The following is a 15,832-nucleotide window of genomic DNA, read 5'->3' as shown; positions in this document are numbered from 1 at the left end:
AATGATATTTGATAAATATATTTAAACAAAATAAATTTTAAATAATCCGATGTGGTGATAGTTTGTAAAGCCAGCATAATGTTTTTGTTCGATAACTCGAAATAACATCCTATGCTTACTAATCATCATACTATATATTGTTCATCTCGTATGATGATAGATTGGGAATTGGGATTAAAAACAAAAACTTAATTAATTGAGTTAGGAGTTTGGGATTCTAAGAAAGAAGTTAAACCAGAATTTATAATATATTAATTAAAAAAAAATATGTGAAAAAAGGATCAAATGAAAATATATTATTAATATATAGTCGTGGATGTAAATAAAATACTTTATCAAATAAAACGCGAAAAAACAATGTTAAAAAAAATATTACAATGTAATTTAGTGTTCGTTCGTTCGTTCGTTCGCGGCAGATTCTCTTCTTTCTTAAAATGAGTAGCTTGTCTTAAATGTTCTGCCCAACGGTTTGCTGCCAAGTCTCTCTTCTTCTTCTTCTTCCTCCTCCTCCTCAATTTCTTCGTCTTCAAAAGCTTTGTGATTCAGAATACAGTTCAGAAGCTGCGTTCCTCTGAGCGCATTCGTCAATGGCAGATGGCCCTCCACCATATTTTCATCCATGTCCCACATGAATTCTGTAGGAAAAGACCTGTAATTGTACTGTTCAACTTCAGAGCTTTCAAGCTTCTTCATCCACATCACTTTGATGAAGAACTTAGTGAAGTCTTTATTCACTTTCTTCCATATCTTCTTCTGTACACTGTATCCGAATTTGTTGTCGCTGTACTTCCTCCAGAGCTCGTCGATGGTCTTGAGGTCGGACTCTGGGATGAACTGTACCTCAGAGAAGAAGACATAGCCTCGCTTCTGCGCTGATTCTCCTGCGAGAACGATCAGCAAGCGGCGGGTCTCCTCGTCAGCTTGACGGAAGTTTTGGTCGGAGAGGTGTTGTTGGAGGAGGTCGAATGAAATGTTCTGGGAGGTGGAGGGGTCGGTGGTGGGTGTGGAATAGGTGACTGAGGAGATGGGGAAAGCGGTGGCGCGTGATAGGGGGATGGTGGTGGTGGTTGGTTTAAGGAAGAAACAAATGTTGGCGGCGGCGGTGGGGAAGGAGTCTGTGGAGGAGTGGCGCCGGCATGGAGAAGTGTGGTGGTAAATGGACTTGAAAAGATTGGTGGCCATCAGAGGTGGGATCAAGATTTTGAGGGAGAACTAAAACTATTGGATTGGACAGAATAATAGAGGGAGGGAATGAACTATGAAGTGAAATGAATTGAGGAAAGAGAGAGAGATAAGAAAGGAGTGAAAATTGTAATGTCATCAAGAAAAATAAGAAGGAACAATGTGATTGGCTAGAGATGGGTGAGGTTGGATACTTCCCACTAGCATAATATATTTATTATATTACAAATTCGTGTCTTTTTCTGTTGTGTTTAAATCCAAAACAAATGGACCTTACTATTTATAACAATGGTCTTCATTATTATATTAGGCAAAAGAAATTAACTGAAGTACATAATCTTGTATTCGTTTCGAGTTTGGTTCAAGGTACCCTTTTGTTTCAACGTGTCTTTCTTTTTTCCACCATGCTTCATTAGGAGCACCATTTATATTTTCCCTTCAAAAGAACTATGTTATATTTATTCTCACTTATTTTTCAAGTTTATTAAATCAATACAGAAAATCTTTAATGAAACATTTACGAGCTGAACGTATATTATTCATTGATGACCAACCCTTGATGTTTGACTCCACTACGAAGTGTTAATTTCAGTTGGGAAAAAAAAAACATATCAAGTATGGTTCCAACACTTTTCCCTGCTGTGTTCTAATTTTATTTATCGCAAGCATAAAAAAACCTTGATATGTGGCATAAATAATCCCAATCCCAGGAAAAATTTCATTGTACATGAATAAGCAATGGTTATTAAAAAAAACAAAATTAACCATAACTTCAATAATATTTTTCCCTTGTATATATCCCAACAACATGAGCTCGAAAACAAACGAGATCAGGGTTTGAATTGGAAGGACTTGTCCTTGAAGAGTTTCATGCTTAGTGCATTGAACATAGCTCTAGAGTACTGTCGAGAAGCCATCCTCCAATCTATTCCTGTTGTCATCATGGCCTTGAACTCTGGAAAACTTATGCGCCCATCCTGTATTTGAATACATATATTAATGTTAAGTTTGAGTCACAATGAACACGAACTACTGTACGTCTATGGTGAACTGCATGTGCTGCCTAATGGGTGAACTTTCATGATCCAACATTGGACTCTTGCTTATTGGCAGGAATATGTAGATGAACTTACATCATTTCTTTAAAATTGAATCAAGAACACATATTAGTTACTGAAGTACATACAGAACACGATGGAGTAGCATTGTGAAAAAGATCCAACAATATATTGAAAATCAAAGAAACACCATAACGTGTGAAAAAATGAATTAAGTTTACCTTGTCTAAATCAGCATCAAAGATAATGTCTTGAACAACTTGGTCATTACTAGGGCCAAGATGCTCATCTTTCAAAGATTGTTGCAACTCCTCGAACTCAATGTATCCGCTCTCGTTCTTGTCAAAGAACACAAAGGCTTGCTTGAGATGTTCGTCGTTACTAATCCTTTTCATATGAACAGCTAATGCCAAAAATTCCTCACAATTAAGCGTACCGTTCCCATCAAAATCAGCCTACACACATACATATAAAGAAAAGATTCAAATATCATTTGAAACAAGGAAATTGAAGCAGTGCATCAGTGTTATGACAAATAATTAATAATATATACTTACAGCATCGAAAAGTAGTTGCACATCAGGATCAGGAACTGGTTGTCCAATCATATTCAGACCATCTTTCAGTTCTTCAAAATTAAGGTTTCCATTTTTATCCTTGTCCATCATATGAAACATTTGTTTGATTCCAAGTACTTTGTCATCAGGCAAGTTGTCTGCTACAACTATACGTATAAAAATGCAAAACACGAACACAAGTCCTGTATATATTATAAATGAACTCGTCCTTTATCTGACCACTAATCAATTTACAATAGAAATCATGCAGAAGTTCGTAATGTTCCGTGAGATGTGCGGGAGTTTTCTAAAATCTTGATTAATTATTTGTCAAAATAAGAATGACTCAAATAGTTTAAAGCATTTAGACGGTTCGTCAAATCGATCAGAGAAGGCTTCGAGGAGGAGAGGAGCATTTTATATATAACTTGGGTGTTTGGAACTTGTATTTAGAGAAACTTATCTATAAAATCTAAATGGCTATGGAATGGATTACTTACTCGGAGAACCCTTTTCTTGAATTTATTAATCAATGAGAACTGCTTGATTCTTGTTCTGACACGTTCTCCCAAAGGAGTATTTGAGACCTTGTCAGCATTTTGTATCCACTGGTTTTCTTCATAAAATATACAAAATTTTAGAATTATCTCAGACCCATATATACATGATTGCATAATGAATTACATTATTATCTCTACTCAATACTCAAAATTCGATATCAAAGTTTCTACTATATTAAATACATTAATATGGTATCCAAGAGTCTCACACATTGCTTAGATGTCTCACAATTAAATTTGTGTGCGTACCAAGGACTTCTTCAACTGTGAGCCGTGAGTAGGGGTTTGGCTCCAGCATCCCTTTCACCAAATTCTTAGCATCTTCAGAAACTTCTGGTCATGGATCCCTTTCAAAAACTAACCCACCTTTCACTATTGCATGTGCAATCCCTTCTTCTGTTTCTGCACTAGACAATTAATCCAACCCCCTCTTTCATTTTAGAATAACAATAATATATATTGGAGCAATATATGAGATAATATCCATCCTGTTTGGTGCCATGTGATCGAATGAGTTTACAAAAAAAAAACACCACGTATACCATCAAAAAATATATATATCTCTGATATGATTTAATTATCTCATAAATTCTTGACATCATGACTTCTACAGTAATCTCCTCTATGAAATAAAACCCGACGAAACATGCTCCGATACATTTTCCAGGAACTATTTTCTATAAAATATTTGTGAGATTGAAACAAATCTAAACATCGGCTTGGTAACTTAATTGTTACACATTAGACTAAACTAAAAACTTCACATTAAGTGCACATGTATCACATAATAATATGAATTTAAAGTGACAAAGATATTTGATTCAATTACCTGCCCAAAATGGAGGAACACCACATAACAAGATGTAAAGAATAACACCTGCACTCCAGATATCAATTTGCTGCCCATAGTTGCGCCTAAGTACTTCAGGGGCCATGTAATATGGGCTTCCGACAATTTCACTGAATCTTTGATCTGATGTATTCATATAAAGAACAAAATCATATGTGTTAATGAAAAAAATATATATTTTAGTTTTATAATCGTGTTGATGCAGTTTGGTGGGATGAAATTAAAAAGCTTGTTAATCGACCTTAAAACAAATGCTTATTATCCTCGTACACATCCTTGTAACTCACTATATTCGGATGTTTAGGCAAATGTCTCATTATCTCCACTTCCCTTCTTACATCCTCGACATCAATCTCTGTTCTTAGCTTGTTCTTTGATATCTTCTTGCATGCTACATTCTCCCCATTCTCATTATCCACGCATTGATAAGTTATCCCGAACTCCCCCCTACCGAGCTCTTTCCCGAATTTATATCTCTTGAATATGTCGTCCCCCGAAGGATCTCTCAACACTTGGATGGGACGTGACATCTTGTGGGATAAAGGAACCAGTTTACCGCTATATTTCTCGTTTTCCTGGGCATTTGGGATTGGTTTTCCATGTTTGGATCTCTTGGAAAAGCTTTTGTTTGCTTGGAGGGACATACAAGTTCCCATGGGATCGGGGTTGAGATTGATCGGTAAATGGTTTTTTGTGTTTGATTGTTTTGTCAACCCTACTTCATTATTTTTCTTTTGTGTGTTTTTGAGATCTCAAGGGAACCAAAAAAATAAGGTGCAAAGTTTTACACAAAAAAAAAAAACAAAGAAAAAAAGTGGGAGATCCCTTGTTTCTTGGATATAGAATCTACCTCTTGTATAAAGCGGTTTGATTATTGGATCTGCTTGTGTTCTCCGGCTTTGGCTCACATCCCTTGAATCTTTTTCTTTTTTTCCTTTTTACTTACCTCTCATTAATAGATAAATACATATGTACGTATTTATTTATATAACAATAACAATATAACACAAAACACGCACAAACTTCTGTTTTATATAGTTTTTTGAGAGGTCTGTTCTCATTTATTTGTCCTTTTATCTATTCACCCCTGATTGACTAATCATAATTTTTCACCCAAAAAAATAATAATTATAAAGACGAACAAAAAGAAATGGAAAGAAAGAAAATACACTTACACTGGCATGTCCTACCCTCACAGCCTCCATATGTATACACTTGGTCTACATGCTTTACGGTAGTTTTTATTCTTTTTCATACGATGTATTATGTTTTTAAACCAACCAATTGTTATATATGTTATCTATATCTCTAGATCGGACTACGGAAAATCTGTGCCCCTTGTTACTTACTACAGCCATATTATAGCATACATACAGAAGCCCAATCGAGATTATTAGAATCAAATATTAGATTTAACGTTTCATCATGGCAAGCTTAAGAAAAGCAAGTGAAGTCAACATCCAGCTCTGATTTCTTGTGTTATTTTTGCGTATCAATTCACATTTAAAGTACAGTTTTGAGAAGGTCACTCATTGACTTCACGAATTAACTTATTTACAAATATTTTGTACCAGGAAATGCCCGATACACAAACCCTCCGCCCCCCTTAAAAATCAGAAACAATTAGAAATGATCGTCCGTTGCTCTCCCATCTTTCAGTGCCTGTAGCACCTCCAAAGCATAGCAAACTGGGCCGAAAGATCCGCTGTTTCACACCGTCGAGGCTTGTTTCAACGGCTATGATGACACATATGGCACGTCGTGGCAGATCGTGTGTTCAAGATGGTACACTGATCACATGCCCAATTACCTGAATCGTCAGTGTTCCTAGTTGATGTGCTTGTTTTGGAGGAGCCCTTGCCCCTTCCCCCTTTCGCCTTGCTGCTGCTTCCTGCTACATTTTTTGAGCTTGTCTTGTTACCTAGTGTCTGCGAATCGACATCTGAAAGACCATTCTCTAATGCTCTGACCAAGTTTTCAAAGTAATTTCGTGTCACGCTGTTACAAAACAATGAGAATATATTTCACTCCCATTGAATAAAACTACAGGTTCAGGTTTTAACACATTGATGTTATGATGTACTGCATACAAAGATGCAACGCAGATGAATCATCACCAACAGCAAATATTTAATCTTCTTCTCCTATACTCAAAGAACCAAAATCAGGGAACAACATTCTGGACCCAAAATGCATGTTCTAAACTTCTAAACATCTTATGTCAACTGAAATACCAGTAACAAGACAACGTCCATCCTTCTTTCGATGTATAGGATGCAGCAATCAAACTTCAACCAAACCACACAATTTTTATCCTTGCCAACAAAGAGAGGGATAAAAGTTTTTTTTAAAAAAAAGACCAGAACTAAAAACAAATTAAATTTTGGACAAGTAAAACCAGTAACCGGAGTCCAGATATATGTTAATAATTTATCCAACCAAAAACTACCTTGTCAGGCCGGCAAGTTTTGTACGAAAATCGTTAAAATCTTTTGATGCCCTGTCTGAATTGATGTAATTCATTAGCTCTTTCTCAGCACATTGATGAAGCCTCTCCAGACCAGCTTCTGCATCACCTAAAATTCAAATATTCCGATTGTTTAATCAATACGATAAAAATGAATCTGAAAAATTCCTTCAGCAATTTCTAAGGCTAGAAGAGAAATGATACCTTGCAAATATTCAAAAAACTGTCTTTTAGCATGCTCCTTTTCAGGTAAGTAATAGCCGTATGCATAGGTCCACTTTAGAACCCTCCGACATTCACCTATCTGCAATTGTCTCATTATTCAACAACAATACAAAAAATAAACATCAATTAACATCTACGACTTGGTTTAATAATAGTCAGGACTCAGGAGACAATCCTAGCATCAAGAAAAACGAATTAAATATGTAATTCATCAATGAAATCGGAGGCAAGTCCAGCTAGATCAAATAGCAATGGAAAACAAAGAATATTTCTATCAATCCAGATTGAGTAGCAAACTGAACAAATGCAAGGCAGTTTTAAATAAAGAAACAAACAGTAGAATAACTTTTCCATCCGGTTATAGATAGGGGGACCATAAATTTTAGGCAATTTGCAAACCTTATTCTTGATACGGAAATAATAGGCATCCTTCAATAAGCTTATTCACAGTTATCAAAGTATATTCACAAAAATACCTCATGCCAAATTCATTTATTCGTCGATGCAATTGGATATTGAAAAGACTTGCAGAATCAGTCAAAGTATTTACCTGTTGCCAAGCTTCTATGATGAATTTCAATTGTGACTCAGGTTGTGATTGAACTTCGCTAAGCTTCTCAAGCTGGGGAGAAAAAAATGATTTTAGGATTAAGAAATCACATACAAAAGTTTGGCAGTCGTGTCATGTATAATATACTCCATTTGTTCAAATCCTATAGACTTTTCAAGTTTCAAAACTCAAATAGCCGAACTTCATACTGTAATTGATGATTGATGTTCAATATAGCAGTGTGGTTTCAATTCATGACCCAAGCCATAATTTTGCAAATGGATTGAAGCATCAGTAGCACAAAGTGTGGATTGAGCCAAACCAACACACTATAAATGGTTCATTCCATCGTTTACTGCAAACTACAACCTCAGCATGCATGCTTGAATCTCCTCAAAGTACAACATTGAGGAGAAAAGGATTGGATAGAATTTTGAGAAGACTCTTAACTTGTACGTTGTAAAACAACCTTTAAGTTCATTTTCTCAGACCATTTCGTCCCAAATGAAATATTGCAGTGGAATAAAATAAAATAATCCTCATTTCAAACAAAGTACTTCATGTTTTTGCACTCCAACATAAAATAAATCAAACGGTAATCATTGGTATCTCCAGTCCACCCATATTTGCCAAAAAAGACAAGTGACCTTTTAGGTTGAAACCCTCTGTAAAAACAGAGTTCTACAAGACTAGTGCTCTCAAATTCTAAAGCAGGTTCACCGTCAGAAACAGTACTAGAAAAGGAACTACAATTATGTACAGATCCATCTTGTAAACATTCTGCATCGCAACAATTACATTCACATTTGAAGACACGGACAAAATCCTTACATGTATAGATTGCATTTGCTGTAGATCTGCTAGAGCTTTTTGCCTTGACTGCATTGAATAGGCAAACGGTTGCATGTTATGAATAAAAAGAGGAAAAATGACCCAATGTTAAAACGTCAGAATGCAGTTATATTTCAAAATTCAAATTGTATTTAAGCATAGCCTGTCATTAGTCAAGGAAAGAACAAAAAGTAACGCATACATGAACCAAAATGGAACAAAAAATGTATCATTGACAAAGAAATACACTCTAAATGAAGATAATTTGCTATCCAAAAGAGTCATCAATAAAACAGCCCTTCACAAGCATGTGGGTATACATTTTTCTTCAGAAGCCTAAAACATAAAGGTAATTTCATAAATTTTCCATTCGCAGTGAACATGGATCATGATTCTTGGGTCTAATTTATATGGATGTTTGAGGTTTAATAAAAGTGACCTGGACCAGTCGTTCACACAAAGGTTTAAAGTGACTTCCCTTGAGGAGAATTTTGATGTCCATGTATACTTTGGTGTTCTTAAAAAATCAAGAGAGTTTACAATTACTGAGTAATGCCTTTATAGATTTTGCTTCAACTGGTGAGGATGAAGCATTTCCTATTCTCCCCACTTCCACTTCCTATATTTTTCCCTATTTAAAATGTTTCTATCTTATCACAATCTTATCTCATCTAATCAGTACATTTAATTGATTGAAGACTCCATCGTTCTCAATGACAAAAGTACTAAATCTTATTACCAACTTATAAAATGAATGTCACAATTTTTAAGTCTATAGAGGTTATCAAACCTCAGTTAAAGAGTGCATTGACTGCATGGTAAGAAAAAGTGGCTCTTAGTAAAGTCCAGTGAGGTTAGAACAGTACCCTCGATTGGGCATTTTAATAGTCCTCATACTAAAGTCATCATAGGTCTAAGGCAAAGAAGAAAAGGACCAGGGGAAAATTGGAGAAGATAGGCAGGCAGCAAAGTTATGACATGAGATGAGGAGCCATTATTCAATCATAACACCGCCCCTCTCTTAATTTTTTCTCAATCCAAAAATTTAAGCAACCTACCAGAACTTAAGAGAAGTTGTACCTCTTTATGGTTTAATTGTTGCATATATAATACATAACAAGTGCACCGGCGCATGCGTTGAAAATTGTGCAGTATTTTTTGTAATTATTTTAATTTATATTCAAAAATGGGTAACATTGTAATTGTAAAAATTAATGAAAGATCATTCTGATAAAATGAAATTGTGAACATTAATGAGAGCAATTTGAAATGATAAAATGGAAAAAAAAACAAAAAGAGGCTCAGATGAAGATATATTATTTGTTTCTATTATCCAAATTCTTAATAATAGTAATCCACACACTTCACATGTTTACACGGTATAATATAATATAATTCATCAATAACTAAGCAATCTGACTCCTAGAGCATACCGATTGATTGGAAGCCCACCGCTCATAATAATGGGTGTATCTTTCCAAAGAGTTCTTTGCCATCTCTCTTCTCCTCTCATCATCATCATACTGCGCATACAATGCAATAAATTCAGGTAAAATTTAAATTTATTACAGAAATAATGAACAAGAACTTGGACAATCATATGCAACAGGTAACATTAAACAAAGACGAATTCCCTTATTTACATACCACCCCCTCTTGCTTTGCTGCTTCATAACGATTGCAAGCATAGAAACCTCCTGTTCTCTCACCATGGTCAGACCATGCACCAAGACACAACCTGCAAATCAGTAAGAACACCACATTCAGTTGAAGATAACCTAGGGTTACAGTTGAGAATGTAATCCACATTGAAATTAGGCTAGGTGGTAGGAATTTCAAATTTCAATAAAGGAATTCAATCAATGCGTGTGAATAACAAGAAAATCATGTGACATTGAAGTTGTTTAATTTGAAAGTATTGAAGTGTAAAACTCACCAGCAAAATTCAAACTTGCAGGGTGGTGTGCAGGTCATGTGCATACAACCTTGGTTCTTTTCGATTGGACGCTTGCACTTGGGACAAGGTTTCGAGTTGGCCAATATCCTAAAAGCAACAAAATTGGTATAAGAATCGTTCTGCATTTAAGACAAGAGACCCACATAATCCTGATGATAAATACATAGACAACCTTCTAATTAAAATAAACATCATGTCGTCAAAGCATACATACCACAATAAATGAACAGACCTTGACTCGCCTTACCTTATCACTATGACAGTCAAAGAACCTAAACTTTAGCTCATTTTAAGGAAGAATGGGACCTGACCTTATCTGTTCTTCGTGGAAATAGAAAAGGAGGGGAGAATAAAAAAATTGAATTATAAGATAATTTTACATAAAGAGGAAGAAACTTATAGATGTAACAAGACACCAGGCATTTGCTCCTCATTTCAAAAGATGCATACAGCAGCAACTTCAAAATAGTAATGACTTATATGAACAGTTTGAAAGCAGAAATCCGTGGTGAAAGAGTGGTTCTACTGCAGGGCTTTGCAGAATGAGAACAGCTCAACATCAATAATTCAATGTTAAGTAAAACTACATAAAATCATGTCAAAATCAATTCTTTTTTGCAAATATAAGCCTGACTCGGGAACTAAAATAAAGCTTTACATTTTCAGGTGCACCACTTGTAAAATAAATTCTTTCCATTCGAAAAAAACTGCTTCGACTGTACAAAAACATCAATACCGAAAATTGTAACATTTTTACACAGAGAATTTGCAATTGAGAGTTTCAGATATCCAGTTCTGATGAAGTATACTATCATAACCACCAAATGTGACACATTGCATCTTCAATTAGAACAAATAATTGTTCGACGCTTATTGAAGTCTTTTCGGTGACTAGTTGTACAAAAAAATTTCACCAAGCAAATAGCGAGCCATGTACACAAATAACGAATGTTGGGGAAAAAACAAGTATTCTACCAATTCATGTTTTCTGACTCTGCACTGTTTTTCAGAATCCACTTTGCCACAGTTTCACAGTCCACTGGCCGATGAGCTTCCTCTGTACACTGGTCGAAGCAATTCGTTATGCTTTATATAAGAAATCTTCATCAGGTAAACAAGCCGATTAAATATCAGACAGCTTAACTTACGTTCCAACAGAAGCCATATGAACAACTGCAATTGACATCATAGTTTCCACTACCGACAACATATTCCACAGCAGAATCACAACCAGGAGCAGGACACCACTTGATCTGAGAAAGAATAATAATAACAACAATCAATTATCATGTCCTAACATCCAGAAAATTAAAGAAGAACGAGATAAGCAAGCCAAAGCACAAGCTATGTAGCACGGACACTCCTAATTTTTTTTAAAGTATCGGTCACCGATACGACATGGAAACTGATATGATACGCGTGTCATATATGGCAAAATTAGTGTCGTTGACTTTTTGCGCGTTTGACCAGTCAGATACGCCATGAACACGGCGGAGACACGTTTTTGGATATGTTTCGATTGGCATTTTTTTTTAAATCGCTCCTCTGAAGTTGTATATTGTAGATATTTACATAAATATCTATATATATTTCTACAATATATTTATATAAATACGTTTATCTTTACAATTTTTAATACTAAATTTGTGTGTGTGTATATATATATATGAATAATATTTATATATTTTAATAATTGTCGTATCCTAAACGTATCATATCTTATATTTTCAAAATTTTCCGTATCACCGTATCCGTATCGTATTCGATACGATACCCATACATGTATCCATGCAACATAGAGCACAAGTGATCTGCTAGATGAGACCGTCATAATATGCTCTTTGAAGTTTGAAGCAGTTGGAAAAATATCGCATCATACGGATGCTACATCACCACCAACCCCAGCTTTTTCCCAAAAGTTTATCTCGAGGAGCACAAAGACCTTAAAAGGCACTGGAAAGATTTCAAATAAATAGTAGACAAGAGGAATTATCTCGATCTCATCATCCGCTAGATGAGACCATCATAGAAAATATGCCCTCCGAGGCTTGGGAGCAGTTGGAAAAATACCGCATCATACATATGCTAAATCACCATCACCTCCAGCATTATTCTAAAAGTTGATCAGAGCACAAAGACCTTAAAAGGCCCTTCAAGGATTTCAAATAAATAGTAGACTAAATAAATTATCTCAATCTCATCATCCAGCCACCTCAAGGGAGTTGGCTTACTACTCTCTAACAGAAAATTCAACTTTGCATCTTGTTTGCAATAGTAATTATAGCAATTGTACAAGTGACGTAAGCAGAAGTAGCCACATTTGTAGTGAAGGGGAATGAACAAGAACAAGACAGATTTACTTAAGAAGATCCTTCTCCGTATTATCTATGATATTCAAAATTATTTGTTAGCAAGACAACCCTACCTCCCAAACTGGATTATAATGCGAAAGCTTGATAAATCAGTGGTACATTTAAAATACCGAGAAAGTTAAACTTCCATCAAAAATGATGAGTTATAAAGATGTTTTCACAAAGAATAGCGAGTGCTAAAAAAAAAGGCTACCTTGCGGCTGTCCTCAACATAAGATCTAAGAAGATAACGGTGATACTTCTCCTTATCTTCATCAGTTGCCAGCTTATCAATCATATCTTGCCCAACAGCAGCAACACAGGATAGATCAGGACACCTCAACGTCAAGCAACCAGGGCCATCATGGATGGATGTGCTAATGTAAGCTAAAGAGTAAACAGGGAAACAATATCAACATTATTTGAAGATAAGCTCCTAGTATGATAAAGTCGCAGTTTTGAGAATAAAGGATGTATAACAAATCTTTCAGGTTCAAGGCATGACACAAACTTTAGAAAAGCAAAGTGAACTCAGAATCACTTTTCTATCATTATGGAGGAAATTTAGTCCTTCTGTGAATCAAGCTCCTTAGATATAAAGCAATTTATTGAGCATTTTACAATCATGAGATATTGTTTGTGACAAATAATATTTGTTTACCACATTTAGAAACCTTGGACTACAAGAATAACAAATATCATCCACAGGTCCATCTTAACATCATTTTCAGGTGTTCCACCCCAAAAATCTAATCAAACATAAAAGGTTGAGGAGGAATTTCAGATATACATCCAACAAAAGGTAACTATCAGTCTCTCTTAGCCATTCAACCCCTCAAATTATATCGAATCAATTCTAAGATGGAAGAATTGCAAAATTCAAATCATTCACTAAGAAAAGGTGTCGATAATCTTAGCTCTAAATGGCTTGAGACACTTGCAATTTTTATTAATACCATTTCCTTGAGTTATGTTGGGCTGTGATTACAAGCTTAGAAGCCAGTCAGTGCACTATTTAATTTAAGGTAAATAATGAAATCTTCAAACAGGACCCTTTTCCAAGAAAGCCACAAATTACAGCTTGAGTCCTGCCCTGCCTGTTACCTTCTTTTCCCTCTTTGCTGCCACAGAAGAAGATAGGTTACTTGTCCTGTGCTTCACTCTCTTTTCATAGAATTTTCACTGTACCAATATTCGTGCCATTGCTCCAGACGGAACAAATCGTAGAAGTACAAAAGAACGACATTATATTCAATGCAATCCAAGTGAAATCGATACAGTAGGGGGCACATGAAAACCATGGCAGAGAGGAATAAACAAAATCTTCTCTTCACGTAGTATTAAGTTCCACATAAAATTGAGTTGCAATCAGTAAAGATCTCTAGAGATAACAATAGCAAAGAAAAAGTAAGTTAAGTTATAACTGATCAAAACCACAGTAATTTCAACAATAAGTCAGTCAAACCGTGTCATAGCCAACAAACCTTTCCAGCATGTGTCACAGAAAAGATGACCGCAAGCGACAGAGCGCAGATTGTCACGAAAGAAATTCTCAAAACAGATCCCACATGTCACCTACCCGAAAACATTAACAAACATGAATGATTAATAAGAATGAAGTCTGTCCATGATGATAGGAAGTATCATGGTGCAAAATGGTAACTTACTTCCTTAGCATTGAAAAGATTCACCACTGGCATCTCCAATATGCCAACAGCATTACGAACTCTATCTTCATCCGAAAACCATTCCTCATGAACATTGCTCATGCTCCTCCATAATCAATTTCATGAAAAAAATAGTTAATACGTCAACAAAGACATCATAACACAAAAAATAAAACTGCCAAGCATTTAGGATGTGAAAGAACTTTTCACTGGCCAAAAACTCATAATTTTAATTACTTCATGCTCTAACAAAATTATCCAACACAAACACTAAGAAAGCACAACTTTTACAAAAATGATCACAAATTTCTAAATTTCAGACAGTGGTACAAGAAGACTACCAGTTATAACGACGCAAGAGAATGCAAGCCGCTTCTCTTGAAATTGAAAGGACGGTAGAAATTCTGGTAATATCTTCGTCTTGACGCTGCTGTACATCTTCCTCCTTTAAGATGGTATAGTTCTTCTGAACATAAACAATGATATATGTTCAAGAATATTTTCAAAAGGAATTACAAACAACTGTTCTTGCTCATAGCCTCATTAGTCCAAAGCTCATATGGTAGATCAAGTAAAGAAGCCATTCCTGAAATAAAATGCCCTAGCTAATGTTCCCCTTTAGTAGCTTGGGTGCTTGTTCCACTCAATGAAGATTATATCACAAACTTATGTAAATGGGATACAAATCGCCCTACTGACACTAATTAAGAGAATGTGAAGCTTTCAGGCCGTTAATATAACTTAAATCCCAAACTCAATCAGTTAAATCCAAAAGGCTAGAACTTGGAAACAACCAAACACTATTAAAATAACTTTAACCTTACTAAACGCAAAATAAACAAGGATTTCGCCTTGCCTATCCTGAATAAGCAAGATAATTGATTATCCAGTCTCATTCCCATGAATTAGCAATCTTAGATTCGCGGGCTCAATTTGCTTCAAATACGCGAACAAGATTTTAAAAAGCGGCAGGAGACCCAAAAAATATTCGAAATCGAGTGCTTTCTCTATCGAATCGATCTCCTACAACTCAATCTTTTGGCAATATAAACAAATTAATTTTTTTTTTTTTTAAAAAAAGAGCAGGCTGTTACTCTAGTGTACCTGTGAATGCCTGGTGGTACCATCATCGCCGTCATCGGAGTCATTGGTAATAAAGTCGTATTCGTCAATTTCATCATCTTCATCAGCGTAGTCATAGTTGTAGTCGTAATCTTCTTCAGCCTCCATGTCTTCGTCCTCTTCGCCGCCGCTGTAATAATCGTCTTCTTCCTCCACGGACGCTACATCGTTGGCATCGTGCATATCGTCATCCGATTCCATCGCAATTACCGATTGATAAGATAAGCAAATCGACACCGAGAGACAAACCCTAGGAAGTAATGATTAAAAAAAGAAAAAGGAAGCATAAGAAAACTAGTAGAGCGATAATGTTCAGTAATTGATTTGATTTGACCGGAGAGGAGAGGTGAGGAGGAAGAGGAAAATAAATAGGATATAATAGGGGAAAGTGCTTCAACTCTTTCTTTCTTATATAATCTATTGATTTTTTACCTTGTCCTTTAACTATTTTAATT

General features: G+C 35.5%; 3 protein-coding genes across 5 annotated transcripts; all 3 read right to left on the bottom strand.

Moving 5' to 3' along the window:
- Positions 1-283: 283 nt before the first annotated feature.
- On the bottom strand, positions 284-1,274 carry LOC142556230 (tetrapyrrole-binding protein, chloroplastic). The gene has a single exon (XM_075667589.1). It carries the CDS (start codon positions 1,180-1,182, stop codon positions 430-432), a length of 753 nt encoding a protein of 250 aa, XP_075523704.1. The 5' UTR covers positions 1,183-1,274; the 3' UTR covers positions 284-429.
- Positions 1,275-1,842: 568 nt separating this feature from the next.
- LOC142556229 (calcium-dependent protein kinase 24-like) lies at positions 1,843-4,377 on the bottom strand. 2 transcript variants are annotated; one of them, XM_075667588.1, is made up of 6 exons: positions 4,187-4,377; positions 3,607-3,764; positions 3,299-3,413; positions 2,798-2,966; positions 2,462-2,695; positions 1,843-2,159 (listed from the first exon to the last, which is right to left on the bottom strand). In XM_075667588.1, exons 2-6 carry the CDS (start codon positions 3,653-3,655, stop codon positions 2,013-2,015), a joined length of 714 nt encoding a protein of 237 aa, XP_075523703.1. In that variant the 5' UTR covers positions 3,656-3,764; positions 4,187-4,377; the 3' UTR covers positions 1,843-2,012. The 2 variants fall into 2 exon arrangements, with proteins under 2 accessions (XP_075523703.1, XP_075523701.1); XM_075667586.1 differs by having other exon boundaries at positions 1,844-2,159; positions 3,607-3,759; positions 4,187-4,376.
- Positions 4,378-5,655: 1,278 nt separating this feature from the next.
- On the bottom strand, positions 5,656-15,751 carry LOC142556228 (putative E3 ubiquitin-protein ligase ARI8). 2 transcript variants are annotated; one of them, XM_075667585.1, is made up of 15 exons: positions 15,360-15,751; positions 14,597-14,718; positions 14,256-14,361; positions 14,073-14,163; positions 12,803-12,975; positions 11,386-11,490; positions 11,213-11,301; positions 10,217-10,324; positions 9,928-10,018; positions 9,714-9,803; positions 8,281-8,328; positions 7,450-7,521; positions 6,879-6,978; positions 6,657-6,783; positions 5,656-6,205 (listed from the first exon to the last, which is right to left on the bottom strand). In XM_075667585.1, the coding sequence occupies exons 1-15, from the start codon at positions 15,576-15,578 to the stop codon at positions 5,938-5,940; spliced, it is 1,809 nt and encodes a 602-aa protein (XP_075523700.1). In that variant the 5' UTR covers positions 15,579-15,751; the 3' UTR covers positions 5,656-5,937. The 2 variants fall into 2 exon arrangements, with proteins under 2 accessions (XP_075523700.1, XP_075523699.1); XM_075667584.1 differs by having other exon boundaries at positions 14,597-14,721; positions 15,360-15,750.
- Positions 15,752-15,832: the final 81 nt, after the last annotated feature.

Source organism: Primulina tabacum, chromosome 9 (genome assembly GCF_025594145.1).
Source record: "Primulina tabacum isolate GXHZ01 chromosome 9, ASM2559414v2, whole genome shotgun sequence".
Classification (NCBI taxonomy): Eukaryota; Viridiplantae; Streptophyta; class Magnoliopsida; order Lamiales; family Gesneriaceae; genus Primulina; species Primulina tabacum.
This window is presented reverse-complemented; position numbering and strand designations above follow the sequence as displayed.

Bases quoted from the DNA above. Each gene is read 5' to 3' on its own strand.
- LOC142556230 (XM_075667589.1), bottom strand. From the start codon at position 1,182: ATGGCCACCAATCTTTTCAAGTCCATTTACCACCACACTTCTCCATGC.
- LOC142556229 (XM_075667588.1), bottom strand. From the start codon at position 3,655: ATGCTGGAGCCAAACCCCTACTCACGGCTCACAGTTGAAGAAGTCCTT. The intron at 3,414-3,606 runs GTACGCACACAA...TATTTTATGAAG, and splicing joins CACAGTTGAAGAAGTCCTTG to AAAACCAGTGGATACAAAAT. The intron at 2,696-2,797 runs GTAAGTATATAT...GTATGTGTGTAG, and splicing joins TGCAACTACTTTTCGATGCT to GCTGATTTTGATGGGAACGG.
- LOC142556228 (XM_075667584.1), bottom strand. From the start codon at position 15,578: ATGGAATCGGATGACGATATGCACGATGCCAACGATGTAGCGTCCGTG. The intron at 12,976-14,072 runs GTTTGTTGGCTA...TTTACTCTTTAG, and splicing joins CTGTGACACATGCTGGAAAG to CTTACATTAGCACATCCATC. The intron at 9,804-9,927 runs GTATGTAAATAA...TTGTATGCGCAG, and splicing joins CAGCAAAGCAAGAGGGGGTG to TATGATGATGATGAGAGGAG.